This window comes from Thunnus maccoyii, chromosome 13, assembly GCF_910596095.1.
Source record: "Thunnus maccoyii chromosome 13, fThuMac1.1, whole genome shotgun sequence".
In the NCBI taxonomy this organism is placed as follows: Eukaryota; Metazoa; Chordata; class Actinopteri; order Scombriformes; family Scombridae; genus Thunnus; species Thunnus maccoyii.
The window spans coordinates 8,537,769-8,562,406 of NC_056545.1; the positions used below are offsets into that span (position 1 = coordinate 8,537,769).

Sequence of the window (24,638 nt, forward strand, 5' to 3'; positions counted from 1 at the left end):
AATTTTAAGTGCTTGTTAGCTTTCAAGGCGAGACAACAGATCCACAGCATCAAGGTCAATGGTGCTTTTTACAGTACAGGCCTGTGAAACAGATCCTATCGCCTCCAGAGGAAATGAAATGCATTATGGCCTCATCCAGTGAGCGAGAGACACATCAAGGATGTTTTGTTTGGACTGGAGTTCACCTGAAACTGCAGTGAATCTTTAAAAGTTTAGATACACGTAAAAGACTCCAGCGAATAAAACTTTTGGATTGTGTTTTCACAAGTGCACTTTTAGCAGTAAATAACATGGTGCTTTACCTAAAAAAAAGTGGAGCTGAGACAGAACAAGTAACCGTGGAAGACACGATCCATCACTCCTTTTACACAGCGGACGTTTTGACTCGCGATTACAGGAAAAGTGCAGCAGAAACAGTTTCTGATAGCGCAGATAAAACTAATGATGCTAACAAGAGCGCAGGTGCACATTACCCATAGATCAGGTTTAACTACTAGTATCATTAATGATAGAACAGGTGCATCAAACTGTCCCAGTAAACCGTTTCTGTGAGCCAGCAACCAACCAGTATACACCTGTGCTTTTCTTGCTATGACTGCTGCACCTCTGAGGGGAATTATTAAGAAAAATATTAGCTCTCTTATCTGTCATTTTAAAATATAAACAACAAAACTGTTTTGGCTTGAAAGATCACACTTATGTAATATGATATCTATCTCTCACATCACTGAAGCAGCATTAGAGGGTATGCAGTACAGACACATGCAAATTTACCTTAAAGTTTGTACTTCTTTTGCCTGCAGTGTTTTAAAAATGCATGTGGGAAATGTTTATTCATTACCAGGATATAAAGATGCACTTAGGTTTATCCTAAAAAGCCTTTAACCGTGATGTAATCTTTAATCTTAAAGGGCAGCTTACACGTGGATTTCCTCTTAAGTGCGAGATAATGTCTTTACAAGATGGATGATGATAAAGTTACTGTAAAACTCAACAAACCGTAGAAAACATAAGCATCTACACAAATTAAACAGATATGAACCTGCTTTTCTCATCTCTTATGTTTTTTTTTTTTTTTTATCTTCCAGGGGTCGGTCGCAGGAGTGGCACAGCAGAGTGAGCGGACATCTCCTGGCCTCTCGTCTCCTGGCGATCAAGGATTCCTTCAAGGCCGAATACAAAGAGACCAAGATATGAGTCGATGCAGAAGCTGAAGCTGAGGACTGAGGGATGATTTTTTTTTTTTTGCACTAATAAAGTAGCACTCACTCCTCCTCCTCCTCCTCCTCCTCCTCCTCCTCCTCAACAGCAGAACTTTCTCTTGAAGTTTTTAAAAGTGAAAGTCGCGGCCCACAGCGCAGCGAGCAGGGAAGGTGAACTTTTGAGGGGCCTCCCTACATCGTTCGTTTCTTTCTGGAGTTGCCGCACGTGTCAGTGACCTTGCAGATTGCCGGCAGCACCCCCCTCTGCTGCTCCCCTGCTGCGTCTGTTACGCTTCACACTCAAATTCACAACCAAAAAAAAAAAAAAAAAAGCAGCAAACGACGGCGGAGCTTTCACAAAGAACGTTTTTAATAAGAGGGTGAAGAGCGGAGGCCTGATGTGACTTCTAACTGAGGGGAGATGAAGCTAAGTGTGCGATGAAATTTGATATCTCGCCTCAATTCTGTGCCTGAAATCTGTTATTAAGAGAGAAAGAAATGTAAGGTGAAAGAGTCATCGTTCTCAATAAAATCCTTTCCTGCAGCGAGAGAAAGGTGCGGGGGTGGCGGGAGGTGGCGAGGGGTGGCGAGGGGGGGGGAAACACATGGCAGCTGCCTGGACAAACGCAGGAAATAAAGACAGAAAACATCAGGAAACAGACTTTCAGACACCAGACAGTTTGGATTCAGGGAAGAGGAGAGAGGAGATGTATCAAAGCAAAAAAAAAAAGGTCACTAACAACAAAAAAAACCAAAACACTTTCATGGCAGAGGAAGCTGCTTCACCTGTTCGGAGCAGAGACTCGTTTTTCTCTTTAATTCAGAGACAGTGAATTTCTGAGCTGATGAGGGGAAACGAAAATCCCACAGAGACGTTTTTCTTTTTTTTTAAAAAAAAATCAGAGAAAAACTGTTTCCTGTTTAACATGTGGCACAGAGCAGATGGATCCAGCTGTGTGGAGGAATTCGGCGCGGCGCCGCAGACCGTCGCCGCCGTGAGACGTCTCTTTGTCCCGTTTGAGCGACTGTGTTCCCCGCTTTCTAAATTCATCCCTGTGACTCTTGCCCCCCGCTCGCTCTCTGTAACAGGACACACCGGTGCCAACAGTTCAAAAGACCAGTGATATCTACCTCTCCACGGGACGACGCCTCAGTTGCGTGACTTTGAAGCGCCGCGAAGTTGTGGATCGACGGAGGAGGGACTATCTTATCTTGACAGATATCCAACCAGACAACTTTACCCCCCCTCCCTCCCCTCTCCCCCCCCACACTTCCTGAATTTTTTAACATTTGTATTTATTCTCGTCTGTCGAGAGCGTGACGTCCGCATGTCTCCGTCTTGATCGATGTGTCGCTTTCAGACTCGTCATTCTTGTACTTGTGAAGTCAGGCAGGTGTGTAAATGTTTTATTCATCAAAACGCCATATTTCAGATTATTTAACTTAATGTTTATCTAAATACAAATGTTATATCCAGATATGTTTATTTAATTTCAGAAAATGTTTTGTGTGTGTGTGTCTGTTTGTGTGTGTGTGTGTGAGAACTTATCAGTGCCAAACACCTAATTAAAATGTTTATTTCTCTGTGAACCTGTTTCCTGTTGTTTTTTTGTTATTATTATTTTTTTTCCCTCTCCTCTGTAACTCGTCTTAAGTGCCAAACAGATTACCGACTGTAATTTGGGAGGAAGGTGGGGGAAGCAGCAGGCAGTGTGAAGATGAGGTGCCACACTGCGCCACTGAAGCGCAAGAGATTAATAAGCCTGGCGGTCTGATCGCGCTGCAGACTTCCAAAAAAAAAACTCACCTCCTTCCCTCTTTCTCTTATGTTCACGACACCCACGCGTGTCTGATTTGCATAAAGCTTATTTACATATCTCATTGATTCATCTCAGAGATCAGATCGCTGATAAACACTCAGAGCGAGAGACAGACGCCGAGCGACAAAATGTGAAGTAAAAATACTTGTCATGGCGAGGACATCATGCCCCGGTCTAAACAGGATTTTAAGGAAGAGGAATAATTTATGCAAATTACAAATAACAGAAGCACAGAAGTGCCTGCAGGCAGGTCTCATTTCTGCACAAGTCTGTTTCCTCCATATGGTGCTAAAATACCATGAAGTGAACTTTAGCTGAACTCAAGGTTAAAGGAAAACAAAGTGGTGATCTATAAAGTCTGTAACCCAGAGGTTGCAGGTTTGGTCGCGTTTAATCATTTTGACCTTCAAAATAAAATAATTAACAGGAACTCTGCAGCTCTACGGAGCTCTTTAGCCTCTTTTAGCTCACAGTTTTGGCTTTTGGTTCAGTGTCAATGCTCTCAGCTTTGTTTCCAGCAGCAGCAGGCAGCTGATTTCAGGAAAAAAAAAGCTCCTCAGTTAAGGCTGCAAGCGTTACCTGATTGACAGGAAAATAAACAGCAATTATTTTAATGGTCCAGTAATAAGTCCAATATTCACTCTGTTTTCGCTCTCCACCATCTCCTGAGGGAAATATCTGGCTCTTTAGCTGCTGAATGCTCCACTATGTTCATCAGCTAGTCTACAGCTAACTCTGTGTTTTTGCTGTTTGATGCTGAGCAGGTAGTGAACAGCAGAGGTGGAAGAACTCACAGCTTTTACTGCAGTAAAAGTCGTGAAACCAAAGTGTAGAAATACTCTGTTAAAAGTAAAGTACAGCATTAACTCCGCTAGTTAGCCTTTTCTCTCTTGCCTCTCTACGTCACACGCTCTTTATGGTGTTGCTGTGATGTGGAAGATCTGGTTTTTACACACGTACGGCATCTACAAATGTTCTTTTTGGAAATCCACCATCTTTAAATTTGAGGTATTTTGTTTACAGCCCTTTGATCCTTACAGGCAAAACCACACGTCTGTTCTCTGTTTCTGCATCACCTAGAGTGTCTCTGAAACTTTGGGAGGTTTCCTCTCTGGCGTGATCATATTTCTGCACATAGTCGCTGTGTTTTAAGAGCTACAGCCAGTTTCATTTTTGGATATATCATTTTAGGCACTAATTTGCTCCAAAATAGGGTCAGTGTGGAGTGGAGGAGGTTAATGTGTACATCACTTTAATGCTGCATATGCTAAGTGTTAGCTAATGTAACTTTCCCTCCCTGGAGATCAATACAGTGATGTCTTTTCTTAAGCTTTAATAATATATTATAATTTATTTGCTAATCATATTTTATATTATTAATCTGAATCTGCAAAGTTATCAAATACATGCAGTGGTCTAAAAAAACTACACACATTTTATAGTAGAGTAGAAGGATAAAGTAGCAGAAAAGTGCTTAAATGTCCTAATTAGTTACTTTCCATCACTAGTGTTCAATTAGATTTTAGAGCTTTTTCCCTTAAAACAGCTGCCTGCTGCAGCCGACGACGCTATGAGAGCACTGACAGTGAACAACAACAGTAAAGTTGCAGCCGGACAGATAAACAATGAGCTGAAACTCATTATAAAGCTCCGTGAAGTCGAGAGAAGCTGCAGAGTCGCTGATAATCATCCCTTATTTACACATCAGACCTTTTAACTTGCACAGGTGGAATCAGTAACATTAATGATGGCTGCGTTATTTTTAGCCGAGCCATTTGCAGCGCTCTGCTGTTGCGCATGCTCAGTCACTGACTCACTGGGGCAATTAATGTTGATAGAGCCACCGTAAGTGTTATTATTCACACCTGTGCTTTCTATGTCTGCCATGAAAAGGGTCTGTTCTCTGTTTATTCACACTGTCATTGAAAAAAAAATCTATTTATAGAAGCTAGAAATTGTACAAAACCTGAGCAAACATGAATATTTACCTTCCACCTCTCAGCTGAGGAAGACGTCTCCACGGGCAGCTTCTCCAAACCACTCAGGCCTTCAACCAGGCGACCTCCCCGCCTCCCTCATCCACCACGACACACCAGGGAGAGAGATTATATATCAACTGAGGCCACCGGGTGATGAAATCCGTCTCCCCACGGTGAGGCGGGGAATGTTATTGCTTCCGCAGGTGTTACTGAGGCGGTGCGGCAGGCTTTTCTCCTCCTGGAGTGACTGTCAAAACACCTTTAACACCGTCCTTCAACAGCAGCTTTAAAAAAAAAAAAAAAAAGGCAGCAGCAGCAGCTCTGTGAAAGCTTAATGAATCTTTCATGAAGCTGCTGTGGGAATTATTGCCTGAGAAGGTACTGAGATCAGCCATAAAGTCCTGGGACATACAGGATGATGAGAGACGACTAGCAGGAGTGTAGATATTTCATAAGTTTCAAAGATGGGTCGCAACACAAGCACACGTCTTCCTCTCGGCGGCGGCTTAAGAACTCTTTTAACAACTATTGCATGACTTGTAGTGACTCCTGGAGTCATACAACTTTTATATCTATGGAAGTGCACTGACTGTCTGCCGGGTAAAAGGCGGACTGAACAATTACAGGCTGCCTCGGAGTGTTTGTGATGTATAATTAAACTTCATCAAATGGGTTTGTTTGCCTTGCACTCGGAGTTCATGCAAACAAAGCCCATTTACTCACACGAGTCGTAGAAGGCTGAAGACTGTAATTGTCGTTATCTTTAGAGCAGCTCGAGTCAAATGCGACTTTCTATACGTCAGAGTCAGGAGAGCAGAAGCATGCAAAACAATTACCCTTAAACTTATGCTTGAAGGGTCTATGTGTAGACTCTCTATGTGATTAAAAGTATCTTACAAACTTATTCTGATGGCAGTTTGTGCTGTTTTTAGCTCATTCATTCTCAGGCTGTGGACAGACTTGCGTGGTGTCGTCCAAAAAATACATTCATGTCTGGTAATTTTCTGTATTTTTCTTAATGTCAACAAATCTCATGTGCAGAGCCAAACCAACAATGAACTGATCTACAGCATTGAGTTAAAAGCAACCTTCCTCAATCCTCACCAAGCAGTAACTATCACGACTTGAGGGTGAAGCACCTTTAAATGCCACCGACGGCTGCTAGATGCTCCCATTCAAAAAGCCTCAACTTCTCTCTAGAAATACTAAATCAGTTATTGTTTTCAACGAGTCATTCTGGTCTCAATCTCTAAATTCAGGTCGTCTAATAAGTGTATAGTAGCTTTGATGTTGGTAAAATTAGGTCGCTAGCGTAGCTCAGCTTGGGTATGAGGTAGCGGGGCGTGAATGGAGACACCCCGCACTCCTTATCTGGAAGGTCCTCCAAGCGGAAAAGAACAACCATAAGCTTCATTTTCTAGTATCATGTATGTTCATGTTTATGAGTCATTTTTTGCCAAATTTGTATTTACATAACCTTGTTTGCCCTCACCTACTAGAGAGATGCAGTAGAAAGTCACTGCGTGTTGGTCATTAATGGATCGATTCAGACAGATTCACCATCTTCAGCTGACAAAATCTGTCAGTTTTCTCTTCTCTGTCGGCGATCAGTGAATATTTTTGCTTACAGATCAAGTAACAATAAGATTTCTGGTTTTAAACTGACAGTTACACAATTGAAAATGATTGACAGCAGACTGGATGATGTTTTGGTTTGATATTGGTTCTTTAATAATAAAAAAAAAGATCCTTTAAACATCAGATGTTAATGAAGGGACTGAACGTGAGGATGTTCCTTCCCAGGATGGAGTCTGGTTGAGTTTGAGCTGTGACGTGAGTGAGACAGACTCACGATTTTTATCTTTACTTTTTAATCGACATTCTCCTGTGACGTCATGCCGTGTGACATCACATCCTGTGGACGGGGCTGATGCCCAGGATGTCGAAGCCTTTGGCCATGATGGCCGCCGTGGCTTCACAGAGCAGCATCCTCCACATGTTCACCTTCACCACCTCACCTGGACAGAGAGAGAGAGAGAGAGAAGAACATTTAAGATTTTATTATTTTATTTCTCCATAACTTACAATAGCTGGTTATAGTTTAGGCTTTTACTTTGGCGCTAAATTAGCAAAGAGAGAAATGTAAAAAACAATCAGTGTTAGCTTCTCATTTTTAACCAGAACTGAACGACACTTTCTCCGGTTCAAATAATAAATGTCGGCAGATAATGAGTTGTTACTAATTGATTTTAATTAATTCCATATTAGTATCAATTAGCTATCTGTTTTCTTTCTTTTCTTTTTTTCTTTTCTTTCTATTTCAGGGCATTTTATTCTTTTATTATAACGACAGTAGAGAGAATCGAAACACAGAGTGGGCTACCGGGACGCGCCACAATGAAACTTGGCTGTAGTTTGTACTCAACCGAAGATCACTTATTACGGAAAGAGGTACCACTCTGTTACGACTGTTTGATTAGGAGTGGACGGAGTGGACGACAGAGTAGTGATTCATCTTGTGAAAAAAACAATCAGCTGATCATACCAACATCAGTTTTAGTGGTTGGAATGTCCCAGTTTGGGTGGTATGGATGGTAACGCCGGTCGGTCGGTTTACCACTTTGATTCAGATTTATTTGCCATGAAAGTTTGTACAAACATTCATGGTCCCCTGAGGATGAATCCTACTGAATTTACTGACCCCTTTACTTTTGCTCTAGCGCCACCATCAGGTTGACATTTCTGCCTTTTGGTGAAAGTCTTAACAAATATTGGACAACTGACTTTGGTGAAGAACTGATTTTTAATCTAGCGCCACCTGCAGCCTCCATCACCAGGTCCAGGTTTGAATTCGTCCAGTTTACTTTGGTTTATAGTTATTTCAATCTATGCTCCCATCAGCTCACCATTAGCACTAAACACAAAGTTTAAAAAAAAGCTAAACTGAAATGCTGAACACGGTAAACATTCCTGCTAAAAAGCCCAAAGCACCAGTGTGCTTCAGCACAAAAACTGAGTGTAAATACTTAAAGAACTATAATTGGGATACTAAGTGTGATCGTAAATAAACTCTGGAAAAGACTGGAAAGTAAAAGAGGACAAAAGAGAAAAGGTGACCGAGATGAAGAGAAACAGACAAATTGAGAAAACAGGCAGATTGACGGGAAGAGAAAGACGGGAAACAGACAAACAGTCAGAGGTGGAGCAGAGAACGATACAAAACAAACAACAGAAGGTCAGAAGGCAGATTTAATGATGCTACCATCACACAGCGGCGGCCGACACCGAAGCATCAACTGAAAATTAATCTGCGTCCGCACGCTACACCCATGACCGTCCGCCCCGTCAGGGCCAAACTGCTGCACGGAGCAGAAATCCAATAGAAATTAAGTCTGTGATGAGCAGCGGAGGGTGCATTAAACAGACAGCTCGTTAGAGGGGCGTGCACGTCGATGCTCAATGACAGACAGCGAAATGAGTTTGTAATTTACACAAACAAGCCGACGCGCCCGAGTGTACAGCGGGACGACGGCCGAGTGCTGCTCATGCTGAAGTAAAGCTGATGAGAAAGAAGCTCCACCGAGATTAAAGAGAAGCCGGGCGGACACTTCTGTTCTTAAAGTTTTGGTGTATTTTAATTACCTGCAAGGAAATAGTAGATGTAACTACTTTTATCTGCGATTAACTGATGGCTCAGTACACAAAAATGCTTTTATGAGCCTTTTTTTTTTTTTTTTTTTTTAAGGAAAATCCAACATGTAAACACAAAACTGAAATAATGAAGCTCTGAAATGATTTTCTACTAAATATTACATATGATGATTTTGTTTGGCTTCATGTTTGAGCACTATGTGTTAAAAAGGCTTCATCTCCCTCACAGTTCTTTCTATATTGATCTAAATCCAAATTAAAGCTGAGACGTTAGTATGATATCTGTTATTTTATTTTAATGTGCTGAATTCACAGAGCCTGAAAAACAAAAAAATGTGTAACTTTCCAAACACTGTCTGGACTGTAGATTGTGACTTTAAAACAGAGCATCAAGATCATGTAATAAACAAAGCAAGATCCACTTTAAGGCCTTTATCATGTCAGCTGATTTTCACAAATATTAGCAAGCGATATGTGGCTGAAGGTATACGGACTCATCTGTTTACAATGTTACATACAGTAGAAATGCAACTAAGTCAGCGGACACCATCGGTTTCTGGCTGCAGATGTTCGCAGCTGTGTAACAATATGATGTTCTGGAGAAGCAGATTTTTTTTCATTTGTTGAGCTATTGCTGTCATGCTTCACTGTGATTGGCTCAACTGTTTCAGACCAGTGATATGACTGGCTGAGAGAGTATTTATCAATCACCACATCCTCTGATCAATATTCAACTTCACTCAGGCCTTTTGAACGTTGCGCCGCTGCACAGACATGAACATAAAAAGCAGGTGCACGTGCCCAGGAGCTACCACTCTGCGCCTGTCCAATTAAAAGTTACAATATCTATAATATCCCTTTGTGAAACTGAGAGAGTGAAGGCAGTGTTTCATGTATTCTGCAATTCACACACACACACACAGTCTGAAGTGTATACTTTCTAATCAAGAAAAATGACATACAATAATAACCTCCAGCTGGGGTTACTGCCACAGTAGCTCTGCAGCGCTAACTGAGAATTAGCATAATTAAACAGCTCTAAGCCTGAAGTGCTAGCACTCCAGCGAGCTGCGGGGATAAAATGCTAACAGGAACAAGTGAAGGGCTAACAGTGTGTTCAGATGGCTTTCAGTGAAAATCCTCTCAGAGTGAAACTTCCTGCTAATTGGCTGATTCCCATTGAGAGCAGAACAACTGAGTTTTCCTTTTTGACCTTGATGTTACCCAAAATCAGTTAGTTTGTGGTGATCAAAGCACAAAAAGAGAAACAAAACTCAAAGGAAACATCTTTTTTTCAGGATTTATGACATAGTTGCTGGAAAAAACAAAACAAAACCCTTGACCTTGATGTAAAAAGTTGAACTACTTCATGAGCTTCTGTAGATAAAAGATAATCCACACACACACACGGCTCTCATCCCTCCAGGTAGCGTACCTGTCTGTCTGTCCTTCTCCACGCAGTAGCAGCTGTCGTAGAACTCGGTGAAGGTGGTGGCGAGCTCGTAAAGGTAGTCGCACAGCGTGTGGAGCAGCAGGTCGTCCAGGATCTTCTGCAGGATCTCGGGGAAGCGCAGGATGCATTTCCCCAGCTTCCACTCCTTCTCGTGGTCCAGCAGGACCTCGGTGGTCTCTGCGGCCTTCCTCAGCGCGGCCTCGTCGATGTTAGCCAGACGAGCTATGGACCTGCAGGACGTCAACAACACCATTAATACGGATGGCACACATTATAACATCCATTTTAAAAAGGTATAATATGTAATTATTCCACATTAAAATGTCGAAAAACAACTAGACCTATGTTAAATATTTTGTTGAGTTGTGTATTTAGATTATCCCAAATGTTTACAACAATTTTCAAACCCAGAGAAATCTGTAATTTAATCAAAGTAACGGACCGTTTCATTTGGTCGCATGTCGATGGTGTCATACCTCCTCTACCAAAGAGTAAACACACACAAGATGCATACGGCGGCGCTGTGTTTGTCCGCTACAATGGCGTCTACCAAAGAGTAACTTACACACATACAAGATAATACATCGGCGTTGTGGTTGTTCCACACAAACTGTTATAAATTGACTTTTATTCAGTTTTAAGCCACATTTTCATGATAAATTTAGGTGGTTTTTAACTATATCTTTTAGCCGGAAGAAGGATTTTACTCATTGGACGTCTGGATCTTAAGTTATCAGAGAAATAAACTGGGCAAACGTTAGCAGCAGCTCGGCTAACAGCCCCTCCAGGAAGTCCGGTGGTCACCAAACATCGTCGGAGAAATATTGATTTTTTTTTAAAAAGTAAAACAGCTTTAATTAGTATTTTTAACGGTTTTAATCTGCGTGTACGTTTGTTTTTGGAGAGGAGGAGACCTCTGCGGATAATTCGGCTCCCGGAAGAAACCGACCGAACGTCTGGATCTAAAGTTATAAGAGAAATAAACTGAACAAGTGTTAGCAGCAGCTCGGCTAACAGCCCGTACCGGACGTCCGGTGGTCGCCGTACATCGTCGGAGAAACACTGATTTTTTTTTTTAGGTTAAACAGCTTTATTCAGTGTTTTTACCTGTAATCACCGGGTCCGTTTGTTCTGGAGAGGAGGAGACCTCTGCGGGTAAAAACATCCCGAATGATTAACACTGGAGTAATCCTATCCCGGTGAAGCTGGTTATTTAACAACGAAGACAACAACTCCCATGATCCCTTGCTACTTCACACCATCATCACGCTTCGTCTTTTGTTATTGTTTTGATTGAGACCCCTAGCGGCTGAAATTACATTTTGTGCGTTTAACTGTTTTTGTTCATCCAAGAAAGCCTCAGGTTACTCAAACTGACATTAAACAGATATTACTCCATTTATTTTGCATTAAGTGCTGTAATATTACCAAATTATTATTTCTATGTTACTCTATTAGCTTGCTACAAAGAGCTGTAATGTTCAGGATCTACCAGAATCTCTTTTCAAGGACGAGAAAACAGCATCAACACAAAGTAGAAAACAGGTGGAACAAGTACAAAAGGGAAAAAAAATATACAACAAGACAAGCAAAAATGAGTTTTCCTGCTCGAGTTATGAAAAAAAACAGTGTAACAGCAGAAATGTGTGGATCAAGGTGCAGTTGTGCCTCCAGGATCTGTTCAATATTTACCAACCAGTCAGTTCCTTTCATACAGGAGAATGAAATGACTGGAGCTGTGACACAGCTGCCTTTCATGTCAACATCCGTTTGGTAGCACAGAGTGAAAACTGAAGTTCCTCTGTTGCAGGTCAAACAACAACACAGACTGTTTCTTTTTTTTTCAGTGCAAAAAACATTTTAAACACCAACAGTAACCGACTCCAGTCAAGGTGAGTTTAGAAACGTGAGGAAACGCAGAATATTCTGAGAGACAGACTGACAGAAAACAACTCTGATAATCAAATGATCGTTAAAGTCATTTGTCAAAAAAATATATATAAAAAAATCTCAAAACATTCTCTGGTTTCAGCTCCTTCAATATGTTTTTCTCTATTTTTTTAATCACTGTAAATTAGTATCTTTGTGTTTTCGACTGTTAGATAAAAACAGTTATGTTTTAGACGTCACTTTGAGAAACTTTTCTGAACATTTAAAATCAGGATAATTGATTTTTGAGGTAGATGACAGATATCTGAGAAACATTTTGATAACGATGCCTTACAATTAATGTTTTTTTAAACAACTGTGACTGAAATATTAACTGAGCAGAACATTTTACAGTTTAAAAATAAACCTGTCAGCGCTCTCTGGTGGACAAACTAGATATTTCTGAAATAAACAATCCAACTGATTTATTGGTCTTTCTCTCTTTTATACCAGTGTTCAGTGTTTCTACCAGGATATTAGCTTAGCAGAGGTGGCTGTCACTTCTCACACATCACCACTTGAATCTGAATATTCACAAATTGTAAAAAAAGATGTTCATTTTTGCTGAGAGTGAGCCGAGCTGCTCTGATTCATTTCTGATCTAATTTACTAGATGATGGTTTAAACAATCGCTTCAGTCATTTAATACGAGGCATTTCCCCGACTCTTCTTTTTTGTAAAAATTAAATAAATTCTTCCAACGTTAGTGGAAGTAGCACCTTCACAATAAAATGCTGCAGAGAGTAAACTGAATGACTGAATGTCTTTGGGTTTTTGGATTGTTAGTCGGGGAAAAAACGAGACATTTGAAGACGTCATTCTGGGTTCTGGGAAACTGTGAGGAACATTTTATTTTCTGGTTTATTTTCCAGGTCCTTAAATTCCAAATAACCTCCCAGAAAGTTTCCTAGAAAGAACCCGGTCATTTGGTACTAATTATAAGTAAAATAAAGACAAGGTGTTCTACGGGTACGCTTAAAATTAATTCCTATTAATTGCTAAGCTAGTATAACCTAGCATGTCTCAGTTAGCACGATGTTAAATTATAGATTTATAAATATATATTTAGGTTTAAATTAAAGGAAGTTCCAGCAGAAATCAAAAAACTGCTTTTAAACTGACTTAGACTACAACACTTGAACAACTGTTTTGTCTGTTTTTAACTATAATTTGTTCAACTTACTTTACAGGAAACTTTGAAGAAATTGTTCATTTTCATGTCTTGTAAAATATATTTAGTACAACCTCTGAGCATGTGTCTGAAAGGTGTTGCCATTCTGTTCTTCATTTTTCCTATTTAGACGCTCCGAGTTGAACGGCCCCCCTTGAGGTTTTAAGAAAGTCTCTCCATCTTTCTGTCTGTTTTTGTCTTTTTCCTCGGCCTCTCTGACTCTCTAACACCCACATTTGGGGGGCAGCTGCCACCAGTGAGTGCTCTATTGACTGAACGCAGGAGCATCAAATCCTCTCAGGCGAGACCGTTCACCCTCCCGGGCTAGAGAAAAAACCCAACAACAACCAGAAGATCAATCTTTGCCGGGCACCCTGCCACCCCGAGTTAGACCAGTCAATCTGACTTAAAAAAAAGGGCTCAAACCCCGGAGAAACTGCAATAGTGATGTTTCATAGTTTTTGTTGGTCCCACTACCCTCCTGCATCATACACCTTCATGGATTTAGTGGAACATACTTTTTTCAAGGTCAAAAGCAAAGTTTCAACATTTTTAAGTGACGCAGTCTGTCTGGGTCATCATACGTTATTTGGCATGTAGGACATAGACAGAAATCACAGGGGGGGGACCCAATATATCACTGTGAACACAACTATATAATTTCAATAATATTAATAATACGCAATGAAAGCATTTGTGCTGATTATAGACACTTAATAGCACGTTTTTACGTTTCAAAAGATCGCGACCCCCACCCTTTGCCTCACAATGGTTTGATCCGCTGCCTCCTTCAAGTCAATGAGAGAAGCTGGCGACGCAGCGTAGTGTTTCTTAGCTGGCAGGGCGACAGAGCGTTCAGTTAGCAGAGTTACAGCACTGCTCTCGGTGTCCCCCTCAGGAAAATTTCATCAATCGACCCCACCAAAAACTGATATCAGATTTTCACCCCTGATGTAGGAGATGGCGGTCCACAGACGAACTGAACGATGAAGAAGTTGTCCGTATCGATCCGCTGCTCTTGTTTTTCGGAGACTAGTGATTGCTGGCACACTGGCAGACGAGTCAGCTGAAGCCTTCAAGTATGAACTCTGCTGGTATCCACCCGCCCCTCCCACCGAACAAACCCCAAATTGTGTTTCATGATGATGTGCCATGTCCTCCTCCTCCTCCTCCTCCTCCTCCTCCTCCTCCTCCTCCTCCTCCTCCTCACACCTCTGGGAAAGCAGGAGAGGAAGGGGATCAACGCAGCACTCTCTGCAGCCAGGAGACGGTCACTTGATACACGGATAAGAGGTCTAATAATTGGGTCTCGCTGACTGAAAACACCCCAAAGACTAATCCCTTGCAACAAGCCCCCTCCTGGGTCCGCAAGGCTGATCTGATACGAGTAATGAAAGTGTACTGGTACTGGTGGGAGGTACTGTGCCAGGACGGAGTGGAGACGAGGGAGGAATGTGTCGGAGGAACTCAATTTAACTTTCCAGATATTTTCAGGGTCCCAGAGGGAGCGGTCGAGCTCACCGGCCTGCTGGGGTTCATATTTCTGAGCAGCATCAAGCATCTTGTGTTATAAGACAGACGGCCTGAACGCAGTCTTCTTCATCACTTTGTGGAAAGACTCAGAGTCACGTGTCCAAGTTTTAACTTCTGTAACATAATTACACACACCTGAAACATCAAGGCAGACAGCAGGAAACACACACACATGCACGTCTGTAGTCACACATGTTCCTCACGCGACAGGGAGTAAAACTGTTGGATGGATTCAAAACGAACTGACAACTTTACTAGTCTTAGATCTTTAGTTTTTGAAGAGGGGGGAATTAAAAGGGTTTATCTGCTGCACGGATGGCTCAGCTGTTCACTGTGAGGCTCAGCTTTCATCAGTCTGAGCTGGATTTAGGCTCAGTTGTGTTTTAAAGGAGTAGTTTGACATTTTGGGAGATATCTACAGTCACTTTCTTGCTGTTGTTTTTGATAAGAAGAATGAAAAACAACCCTCGTGTCTGTTGGTCGGGGTAAGATGAGGAAAGAGCTGGTTTGCAAACATAAAAAGCATTTTAAAAAAAAAAAACGTGTAATATGTGAAAGTAGAGAAAAAACAACATGGAAGTTTATTCAAAAAACAAAGTGCTTTTATCAATCTAAACACAGCAAACTGGTCGTGCCTTTATCTTCCTCATTAATATTCATATTTAAAGCTATAAGCTGTTTCCTACATGCGAGGACGCTAAACGCTATTTTGGTATGAACCTTAAACTGAAGTAAAGAGTATTTTTAGAGCCGTCTCATCACCAACTAAATGGACAAACGCTACATTTGACGGCGCTAAAAGCAAAAATCAGCAGCTTTAATCCTCATTTGCACAAAATTTTATGCCGATCAAGCTAACAGGAGTCAAGATATTTGACTTCTGACCAAAGTGCTGGACCCATAACCTGCTGACAAACCTCGTTATCTCTAGAGCCAAACCGCTAACAAAGACAAACACAAAAAAAACCAAACATCAACAAGTTGCACATTTCAGCTTTGTCTGCTTGTTTGTCCGCTGTGCAAGTGGAAAAACTCCCATACAACAGTTGTGACGATATATATTTTGATGTCAGATTCATGTTGCTGCCATGTTTTTTTTTTTTATTGCAGTTACAAAATGTATTTGGCTGGAAAAAATGAACATCTTGGTATTGAACAGAATCCTCACCTGATGCGGGTGAAGGCGTAGAGGAGGTACGCGGCGGTGTTGCCCCGGTCGTCCAGCATCTTGTCAAACGAGAAGACGTAGTCGTTGATGCGGTTGTGGGAGAGGTCGGCATATTTGATGCAGCCAAAAGCGACGGACCTCTGGGCTTTAATTAGCTCCTCCGGGGTCAGAACCTGCAGAAACAGAAAAATATGGAGCTGAAAATCTTTCCCCACCACCACCACCACCCCTTCCTCCTCCCTCTGACAACACTCTTTAAAGGCATTAAAAACTGTGATAACTGCAGCTATTATCAGCTTGTAATTATTGCAGGCGGTACTTCACCTTATGCTCCTAACAGTAAAACCAGTGGGTTGAATTTAATCGAATAATGAATCTAATTTACTGACTTCAGGCAAAGATTAAACTGACTCATCAAGTCGTAGCCTTCCCCCTGAATCTGTATGTTGATACATGTTTGATACCACAGGCAGTTTATTATGCAGAAGGTTTTATGATAAAAGATTTGATTTGGGAAAAACAAAAAATTCCAGTAAAGCAGAGAATAAGTCAGGGAGGGAACGAGGTGACATGACGGGACGAAGCAGGACAAACGAGAGGAAATAAAAAGACTGTAACGTTGAAAGATATCTACTTGATTTGACTCATTTGGACGGCTCAAAAAAAGAGTTGAGTAGAGGAGTTAGCATGCTAATGTTAGCTTTATTGCCTACCTAGTTATGTTAACATGCTAACATTTAGAATGCATTTAGCATGTTAGCTTTTTGTTTTGTTTATATGTGTACAGTGTTCACATACAAACATTTAACACGTAACATTTATCATGTTAGAGTCTTAACATGCATACAGTTTGCATGGAAACATGATGCTAACATTTAGCTTGTATGCTGATGTAAGCATGTTAACAAACTAAAGATGGCATGTTAGATAGCACTGCGTAATTTTGGCAAAAAGTTGAGACTGTAACGGTGAAGGATATCTACTTGATTTGACTCATTTGGACGCTGAAGCTTCATATTAGCTTCAGATTAACTTTTAAATACATTTTTGCACAGAAGGAGGACTGTGGATTTTGTCCTCCATAACTTACATTGTAAGTGCATTATGAAGGGATCTTCTAATGGTCAGTATGAACAGGAGGAACGATTACAGCAAGAAAAACATGTTTAATATTCATTTGAGCTCTTGACTGTTGTTTTAAGACAGACTAAAATTGAAGGAAGCTTATAAAAGAGACAAACTTTTATATCGATCTTTATTTCCTGGGTGTTTTGGGGAGGTAGGGATGGAGTTTTGAATTTGTATCCTTTCAAATTTCAGATTCATATTGAATCTTATTCGGTTTACCTTTCAACATTTGCACCTCAAAGATGTCTAATTATTTTTGATTTGGGAACATCAGTAATCTTATTGACCCTGAATTCTGATGTCCTGTTAAGCAAACTGCATGTTTCCTCTGAACTCGGACTCCAACTCTCTCTTTCTCTACAAAAACATCCAGCCAGCAGCTTCTCATTTTTAGCAAACACTGACTGTCGCTGTTACCAGTTAAGATGACAAAACTCTACTACTGTCGGGTTTGTGTCTGAACTCCACCTTTGTGAAGGAGGAACCTCCACTCTGTAACACCGCTGTTTAATTGTTTCCAGATTCCCAATTGAGCTACTTTTTATTTAATTCAGTAAAAAAAAAAAAAGGTAAAAATACATTTCGGGCAGGTTGCAGATCATTTGGGCAACTTTTTGTATCATTTGGCTGCTTTCTAAGGATGAAACAGTTCGGCTTTATTCCAGTGAATCAGCTCCTCTCATCTGAGTTCACTGAGACTGACAAAAGGTGAAACAACCAAGTCGCAGTTATGACAGAAAAATCAGTGGCTATTGATACTTCTCTTAGTCATACGTGATAGTGAATTGAATATTGTTGTTGAGACGAGAAAATCAGCAGATTAAATCGATAATGAAAATACGTTTTTAGCTGCAGCCCTGGTCAGAAGCATCGGATTGGACTCTGTATCGTGATCAGGGCCAGAACGAGTTCATCAGGACGTCCCTAATAATTATAAATGAACTTAAATATTTGTCAGTTGAGGCCGTAAAGACAGCAGGATGCAGCGTGACACAACAGGACGGGAGAATAACAGGACGAGGCAGGAAATTACAGACCATAACAGGATATAAAAAGTATAGGAGACAAAAAACAAAACAAAAATCAAGGCGAGAGAGAAGAACAGAAGCAACACAACGGCAGAAAACAAATCTTTAGTGTTAGCGGTGCAGGCGGAGGTTGATGGAGGCCGGGGTTGGGGTTGGTATTAATGAGGCTGGGTTAGCAGATGGTAGACGTGGGCACCGACCCAGACTAGAGAGCATAGTGCCAGAGCAGAAGGGCCTGCAGGGAAACTGCGCTGGCACCGGTTTCCCACAACCTTCCCAGCAATAAAAAAAAAAAAAAAAATTGGTACAGTTCAACTGGAAGTCACTGCCTGTTTACACTGCATCACATGTTCCAGATAAAACTTAACCAGGTCAGGTTCTCTCTGTCTGTTCTTTTTTATCCTCCTGCAAGTTTAATTTCAGACACTTAAACATCAGCAAATGCAGACACCTACGCTTAAATTAACAGAAAAGCCTCTGTGTGAACAGCAGCAGCTAATGCTAACTCTGGGAGGGAAGAAAAGGCTTGTAAATAGATGGAATAATCTGGATGTCAGGAGGTGAAAAATAACACTTCCTGTTCACGTCTCTTCTTCTAACAAGGTCTAGTTGAGCTGCACAGGAGCCGGTGATGGAGAAGGAGGATTGCAACTGTGTGTAATTTGTGAGAGAAAATAAAAAACATACTCATCAAAACTTCCCTGGAAGACATAACATAACAGTTCCCTGACTAATGATTTTATACCTTAAAAAAATCAGGGAACATAAACAACTTCAGATTCGCAGGAATCTCAGTAACCAAACAAAAAAAATGTGATTGAACATTGACTTTTTTTTTTGCCACAGTAGCAAAAAGGCTTCAAGGATGGTTTGACGATCCATCGCTCTGAAACAACTACTGGAAGGACTGGAAATTTGGTCAAAATCAGGTCAAAATTTTAATTTCTCTGAGATCTTGCTTTATTAGCAGATCCCAGTATTTGTATTTGTATCTGTATTTGTTGAGGCAGCAAAATTATTTGTATCTGTATTTGTATTCGAATAAAAGTGCAAAGAGGCTTAAAAATCCTGTTTTTGTTTTTATGACACTTTTAATTTAGAAAATTAAAGTGTTACAATAAGTGTTCATGAATAAACTACCTTACGAAGGAGGTCCCCTCAACAGGTCTTGAACTGGAGTCTCCCAGATCATAGACGACTGCGCTGACTACTGAGCTAAAACTTTACTCATCACCTCATTGCAGACAGACCTCTACCTATTTATACACCCATAACACAGAGACAGCACAGCATGTAACATGTAGAAGAACTTCAAAGGTGATTCTTGCTTTGCACTTTTCATTTATTGCCTATTTTTTACAACCTAACTTTGTGGAAAGGAGAAGGGGAACAACAGGTCATGGAGAGTCTCTTGGAAGCACTTTGCTCAGTAATGTGTTTGTATTCTGGCAGACCCCTAATGGCTACATTTTTAAAAACAGGACATATTCTGCTTTATGTGATTTTCATCCTGTTATGATGCCAGATGTTAAACAGTGTCACGGCCTGTCCTTTTAAACTTAAACCACTTCTCCGCTTCTTAACTCCCACGTTAAACGGTCTAAATCTCAACACTGCAGCCTCAGATTCTGTCGCCTTTTATTTGCCTGATTTATTCTCACAACAAAACAAAAAACTTTCTAAGTCAAACATGAGGTCAAAGTCTGTTCTGCCCACATTTCCTACATGTTTGCTGAAGGAAACTGGACTCACAGCTGATCATCATCATCTGTTTAATAAATCCAAAAATATCATCAACTTATAAGTCAAAAGAAAAAAATTACATCAGGAAGTTCCAAAAGTTGGAGTGAACTTGTGTTTGTCCCCACATGATGACAAAGCTTGAAGTTGTCTTAAAGTTTTAAGATTTTCTGAGTTAAACAAAGTCTATTCGGTGCTATCGGCCAATGATTATAACTTAAGTATGATCCACATCCAAATAGTTCAGTCTGTCCGACTTTTCAGAGACTTTTCAGAGATGAAAAGCGAAAACAAACACTCAGAAAAAGCTTCGAGCTCACACACACACGAGATGCAGGAAGAAAAAGAGGATGATGATGATGAAAAGACGGAGGAGAGAAAGAGAAGAATAAAAAACGAGTGTTTGAGAGAGACCACACGCAGTCGAGTCGTCCTCAGAGCTCCGCAGATGAGAAGGGAAATGTTTTGGAAGGTTTGGGTTCGGCTTGTGCAGGATGAGAGCAGAATAACGGCTGCTGTAGAGGGAGACGGTCATTACTGTAAAATAAGCCTCGTCAGGGTGAAGCCAAACCCGCAAATAATGAGCCGCTCACTGGATGGTGTCCCTCTGATAAAACGGCTGCTTATCAAACGTTTGACACGTAATACTTATATAAAATATTTCCTATACAAGCTGGAATAAGTTTCAGAAGTGATTCCAGTGAGCTGTAACAGAGGAGGGTCTCTGCATTAAGTTTTATTAATTATTCTGAGGAGAAATCAGTAAAATAAGTCAGATCTCCTGCAGATGATTGAATATGAAACAGCAGTAAGATGACCAGAAATAAAACACCTCAGAGAGTTTTAATATAGAGTTAAATATCCACCGAAGTCATTTAAAGCATTAAAAACACTTAGGGCCCTATTTTAACGATCATGGCGCAATTGCAGTGAGGGTGTGTCCAAATCCTCTTTCGCTATTTTAACGGCGGAAAAATGGTCGCAGTGCCAGGCGCATGGTTCAAAGGGGTTGTCCATAGTCTCCTAATTAATCATAGGTGTGTTTTTGGTGTAACATGCAATAAACAAATCACAGTATCATCTCCCATTCCCTTTAAGAGCCAAGTGCACCTTGGCGAATTGCTATTATGACGGCGCGTTTGCCAAGTAGTAAGAAGGAGCACTTCTCTGCAGAGGCAACGGATCTGCTCGTGCATAAAGTGAAAGTGCACCATCCATAACGAGCACACTGCTGCTCCTGAACCCTCCCGTGGTCAGCCCCAGACCACCAGTTTAAGATCCTGTTCATTCATTTGTTGCAAATTTATCTTCGTTTGGTTTTTGAACAGGTTTATTTTTTTTAATTACAGCTTTGGTTTCTTTAAAATCGTTTTGTTCAGCCATGGAGTAACAGGTCAAATCAGAAGGGGTTTAATTGCTGAAAGTATGGAAACCTGATCACTGTACTCTCAAAAATGTTAAAGAATATTTGTTAAATATTGTTCAAAAATTAAATTATTAATTTTAATGATGTGAAGAATCATCAACACAGTTATCAGGACTTGATCAGCTCTCCAAGGTGCTGATCCTGCTGCTGGCAGCAGCTGGAAGCTGTGCTGATTTATTTCCTTCTTTAGTTTAATCATTGTTTTCACTTCGTTTATTTCCTCATATGTTCCTCATGTCATCATGTATTGATGCAGCAGGAAAGTCGATCTGTGTCTGATCCGTCTGTTTAAATACCTACGTTTTGCCACGATTTGAAATAATTAAACAATTTAATTCGTTATTACTGCGATTAGTTAATTCTGATAAATATTATGACTAAGCATTATGATTTGCATTTTTTAAAAATATATTAATATACACAATAATTATCTTTCACATTGTAATCCTTTTATTTGTTACCTTTTGCATGTTTGTGCGCTGCTGCGCGTGCTGTGTGTGTAACAAGAAGAGTGTATGTTTTAGGGTTGTAGTTTGCTGGTCGACTGGTCGATTAGTTGGTCGATATGCTCTCATCTGACTAAATTCTCATTGGTCGAATAATCTCCGTGTTATTTTCATAAGGAGAAAGATGCTACATCAACAGCTTTCCAGGAGTAATCCATTATTTCCTGCGGCGGGAGGGACAGACTAACAAATTACCTGTGAAAACAACGGGGGTGTATTCAAAACACCCCCGTTGTTTTCACAACTTTGAACTCGCCCAACCTAACGGAGACTGCTGGGTCTAACTGTACTCAACGTTTACTGAACGGTTACTGAACGTTTACTGAACGTACCCAACGTTTACTGAATCTGTGTTTCTCCTATAATTATCACAACAAGAACCCCCACCAGGCCAAAAAAAATATTTTTTATTATTTGATATCCGAATGAATATCCATTTATTCGGAAATCAACAGCGTTTGGGAGTCTCTGAGCAGCGCTGTTCCGGTACGTGAGTCAACGTCTGTGTCGTTGCCTGGGAAACCACTGGTCGCGTGGCTCCGTTAAGGAGTATGTTTGCGTAGCGACCGGGAAAGAGCGAAGGGCAGAGAAGTGACGGTGGATGCGAGCGGAGCAGAGGAAAAGGTTAGTAGTAAGTTGTCAGTCTGGCAGTAAATGTACAGTACAGACTACAGTGTGTCAGTTAATAAATGCTAAAAAGTCACGTCTGTTGTTTCCTAAAATGCTGGAAAAGTAAAGGGGGTTAGCTCCAAAGTTAGCAACAATGGGTTAGCATAACCTGAAGATGCTAAACAGAGAAATACAGAACAGAGAAATGTGTGGCTGCCGAGTTTACTGTTCTGAGACTAGTGCTGCAATTTACGATTATTTTCGTTATCATTAATCTGCTGATTATTTTCTCTCATCATTTTGTCTATAAATATCAAACAATAGTGAAAAATGTCTGTTGTTCGGGTTAATTTCACAGAGTCAACGGTTATATCACGTACAGTATAACAAAGAAGAGTATTAAATCATCACATTTGAGGAGCTGAAACCAGTAAATATTTGACTGAAACTATATTCAATTTCAAAAATAGTTGCAGATTAATTTTTATTTTTATTCTCCTCATACCGACTGTCGGTGCAGAAGTTTGTTTTCTTGTTCGACCTCTTGGTGGCGCTCCATGAAAAGTCAGGACAACAGAGCACAGACGGAGCTGAATGACTGAACGTTATAAACTGGAAACTTCCAGCTTGTATTTCAGGTATTGAATTTTGTTTATTTCCACTTTAAGGTTATTAATACTTCCTGCTTTTCAATTATTTCCATTTCCTCTTGTTAAACAGTCATTTGTCCCATGTCGGAGCATTTTCTTTCTTTTTCCCCTCTTTTTTTTTTTTTTTTTTAAATTGTTGAAACATAACAACAGATCAATGAACAAAGAGGCTGTGGCTTTATATGAATGACAACAGGCCAGATTTAAGAAAATTAGTGCCATTCATCAATTTATGAACGAGGTACAAACTAAACTTCAGAGCTGTCGTACAGTCATGAACAGACAAGAGTTTAAACATGATGCTGCAATCAACTAAAATAAAAATATATAACCCAAACAAACTTCTGTTCCCCATATCATCATCATCAGCATCATCATCATGGCTGCCAGTTTAGTAAGAGGTTTATAGGATTATTTTGGTGATACATTTTCACATTTTTTGCAAGTTAAACTCACCCACAAACTCAATTTTTAACACGATAAGCGACAAGTTTGGACAGTTAAGAGAGTTAAAAAACTTAAAAGCTTAAAATGTGATGATTATGAGGTAACGTCTGCAGTTATTAGGAACATCTCTTTAAAAAAATAAAAATCTTCAAAGGGGATTTATTGACGATTATCCATTTATTGGGACATCAGAGATATTTATAGCCTTGAAAAGTGTAAGTCACTCCGAATCTAAGGAGATGTGTATCAGGTCTGTGTGTTCAGCCCTCATTTCTACAGTAAATTCTGACTTTCTCACCTTGTCTCTCTCCTTCTCTTTCAGTTTGTCCATGGATCTCTTCAGTCCCTCCTCCAGCAGGTCCATCAGCCTCACCGTGTCTCCGGACCGAGTCTTAAACTTCTTCCTGAGCGTCAGGAAACAAACACATGAATGCCTGAAACACACCAGCTGGGAAACAAAACACTCGATTACGAGACGGCGCAGAGTTTTAGTGCTGGGAGCGGGTTGGAAAGCCTGACAGAGAAACAGAACTTTCCAACAGGTACTGAGGTCGGCAATAATTATCATGACAGCAAACTATTAGATTACATCGAGCTTGCCGACGCCTCAGGCCAGACGTTTTATACAATCAGGCAAATCAGATGAGCGTTACAAGCAGAACACGAGCCAGACATTTAATAACCCCCCTTTTCTTCCCTGTTTACTCGCAGCTTTAACGGCTCCCCCCGTGGCTGCGTTAAGCTCTTATTGTCTGGATGAGCAATTATGAAAACACCATGATAAATTTCTAATGGAGTTTGGAGTAGCTCAGACATTGTGGGGCCAATTTACGCCCCCTCAGGTTACCGCGGGGCGTTTAGCAGCACTTAGTTACGGCCTCTGCGAAGCGTAACGTCAACCTCCTGCCTGCGCCCGGCTCTTCTTCTCTGGACGATTGATTAGGAAAAAACAACAGCGTGACAGATAGTGTTCAAATTATAGAGCGTGCTCACCTATCAGCCACACAGTAATCACTGCTTACTATAAACAGGAAATAAATAATACACCAGGAAAGAAACGTCCTGTCCTGAACCTGTCAGTGCGAACGCTTCAACTGGGACGGCAAACTGGGATCGTGGCAGTTAAAAATATACAAAACGTCCCAGTTGAAAACAAATGATGTGCTTCATCATTTTGTCCGCTTTTTGTTTGGATTAA

At 40.7% G+C, this 24,638-nt stretch overlaps 2 protein-coding genes and 1 long non-coding RNA gene across 10 annotated transcripts in view; 2 read left to right on the top strand and 1 right to left on the bottom strand.

Moving 5' to 3' along the window:
• The window catches only part of si:dkeyp-23e4.3 (rho GTPase-activating protein 7), a 122,755-nt gene extending 120,960 nt beyond the window's left edge, over positions 1 to 1,795 (top strand). For all 8 annotated transcript variants that reach the window (XM_042431314.1, XM_042431313.1, XM_042431315.1 and 5 more), the window contains one exon: positions 1,089 to 1,795. In XM_042431314.1, the coding sequence (XP_042287248.1) occupies positions 1,089 to 1,197 (109 nt within the window). In that variant the 3' untranslated portion in view covers positions 1,198 to 1,795. The remainder of the gene's footprint in view (positions 1 to 1,088) is intronic.
• Positions 1,796 to 4,675: 2,880 nt separating this feature from the next.
• LOC121910223 lies at positions 4,676 to 5,905 on the top strand. Its single transcript, XR_006099621.1, has 2 exons — positions 4,676 to 4,867; positions 5,025 to 5,905. It is a non-coding gene; the product is annotated as an uncharacterized LOC121910223 (long non-coding RNA).
• A 798-nt stretch (positions 5,906 to 6,703) lies between these two features.
• rars1 (arginyl-tRNA synthetase 1) overlaps positions 6,704 to 24,638 on the bottom strand; it is a 38,057-nt gene continuing 20,122 nt past the window's right edge. The window contains exons 12-15 of the mRNA XM_042431322.1: positions 23,739 to 23,844; positions 15,907 to 16,079; positions 10,088 to 10,335; positions 6,704 to 7,019 (exon numbers count right to left, since the gene is read on the bottom strand). Coding sequence (XP_042287256.1) covers positions 6,910 to 7,019; positions 10,088 to 10,335; positions 15,907 to 16,079; positions 23,739 to 23,844 — 637 coding nt within the window. The 3' untranslated portion in view covers positions 6,704 to 6,909. The remainder of the gene's footprint in view (positions 7,020 to 10,087; positions 10,336 to 15,906; positions 16,080 to 23,738; positions 23,845 to 24,638) is intronic.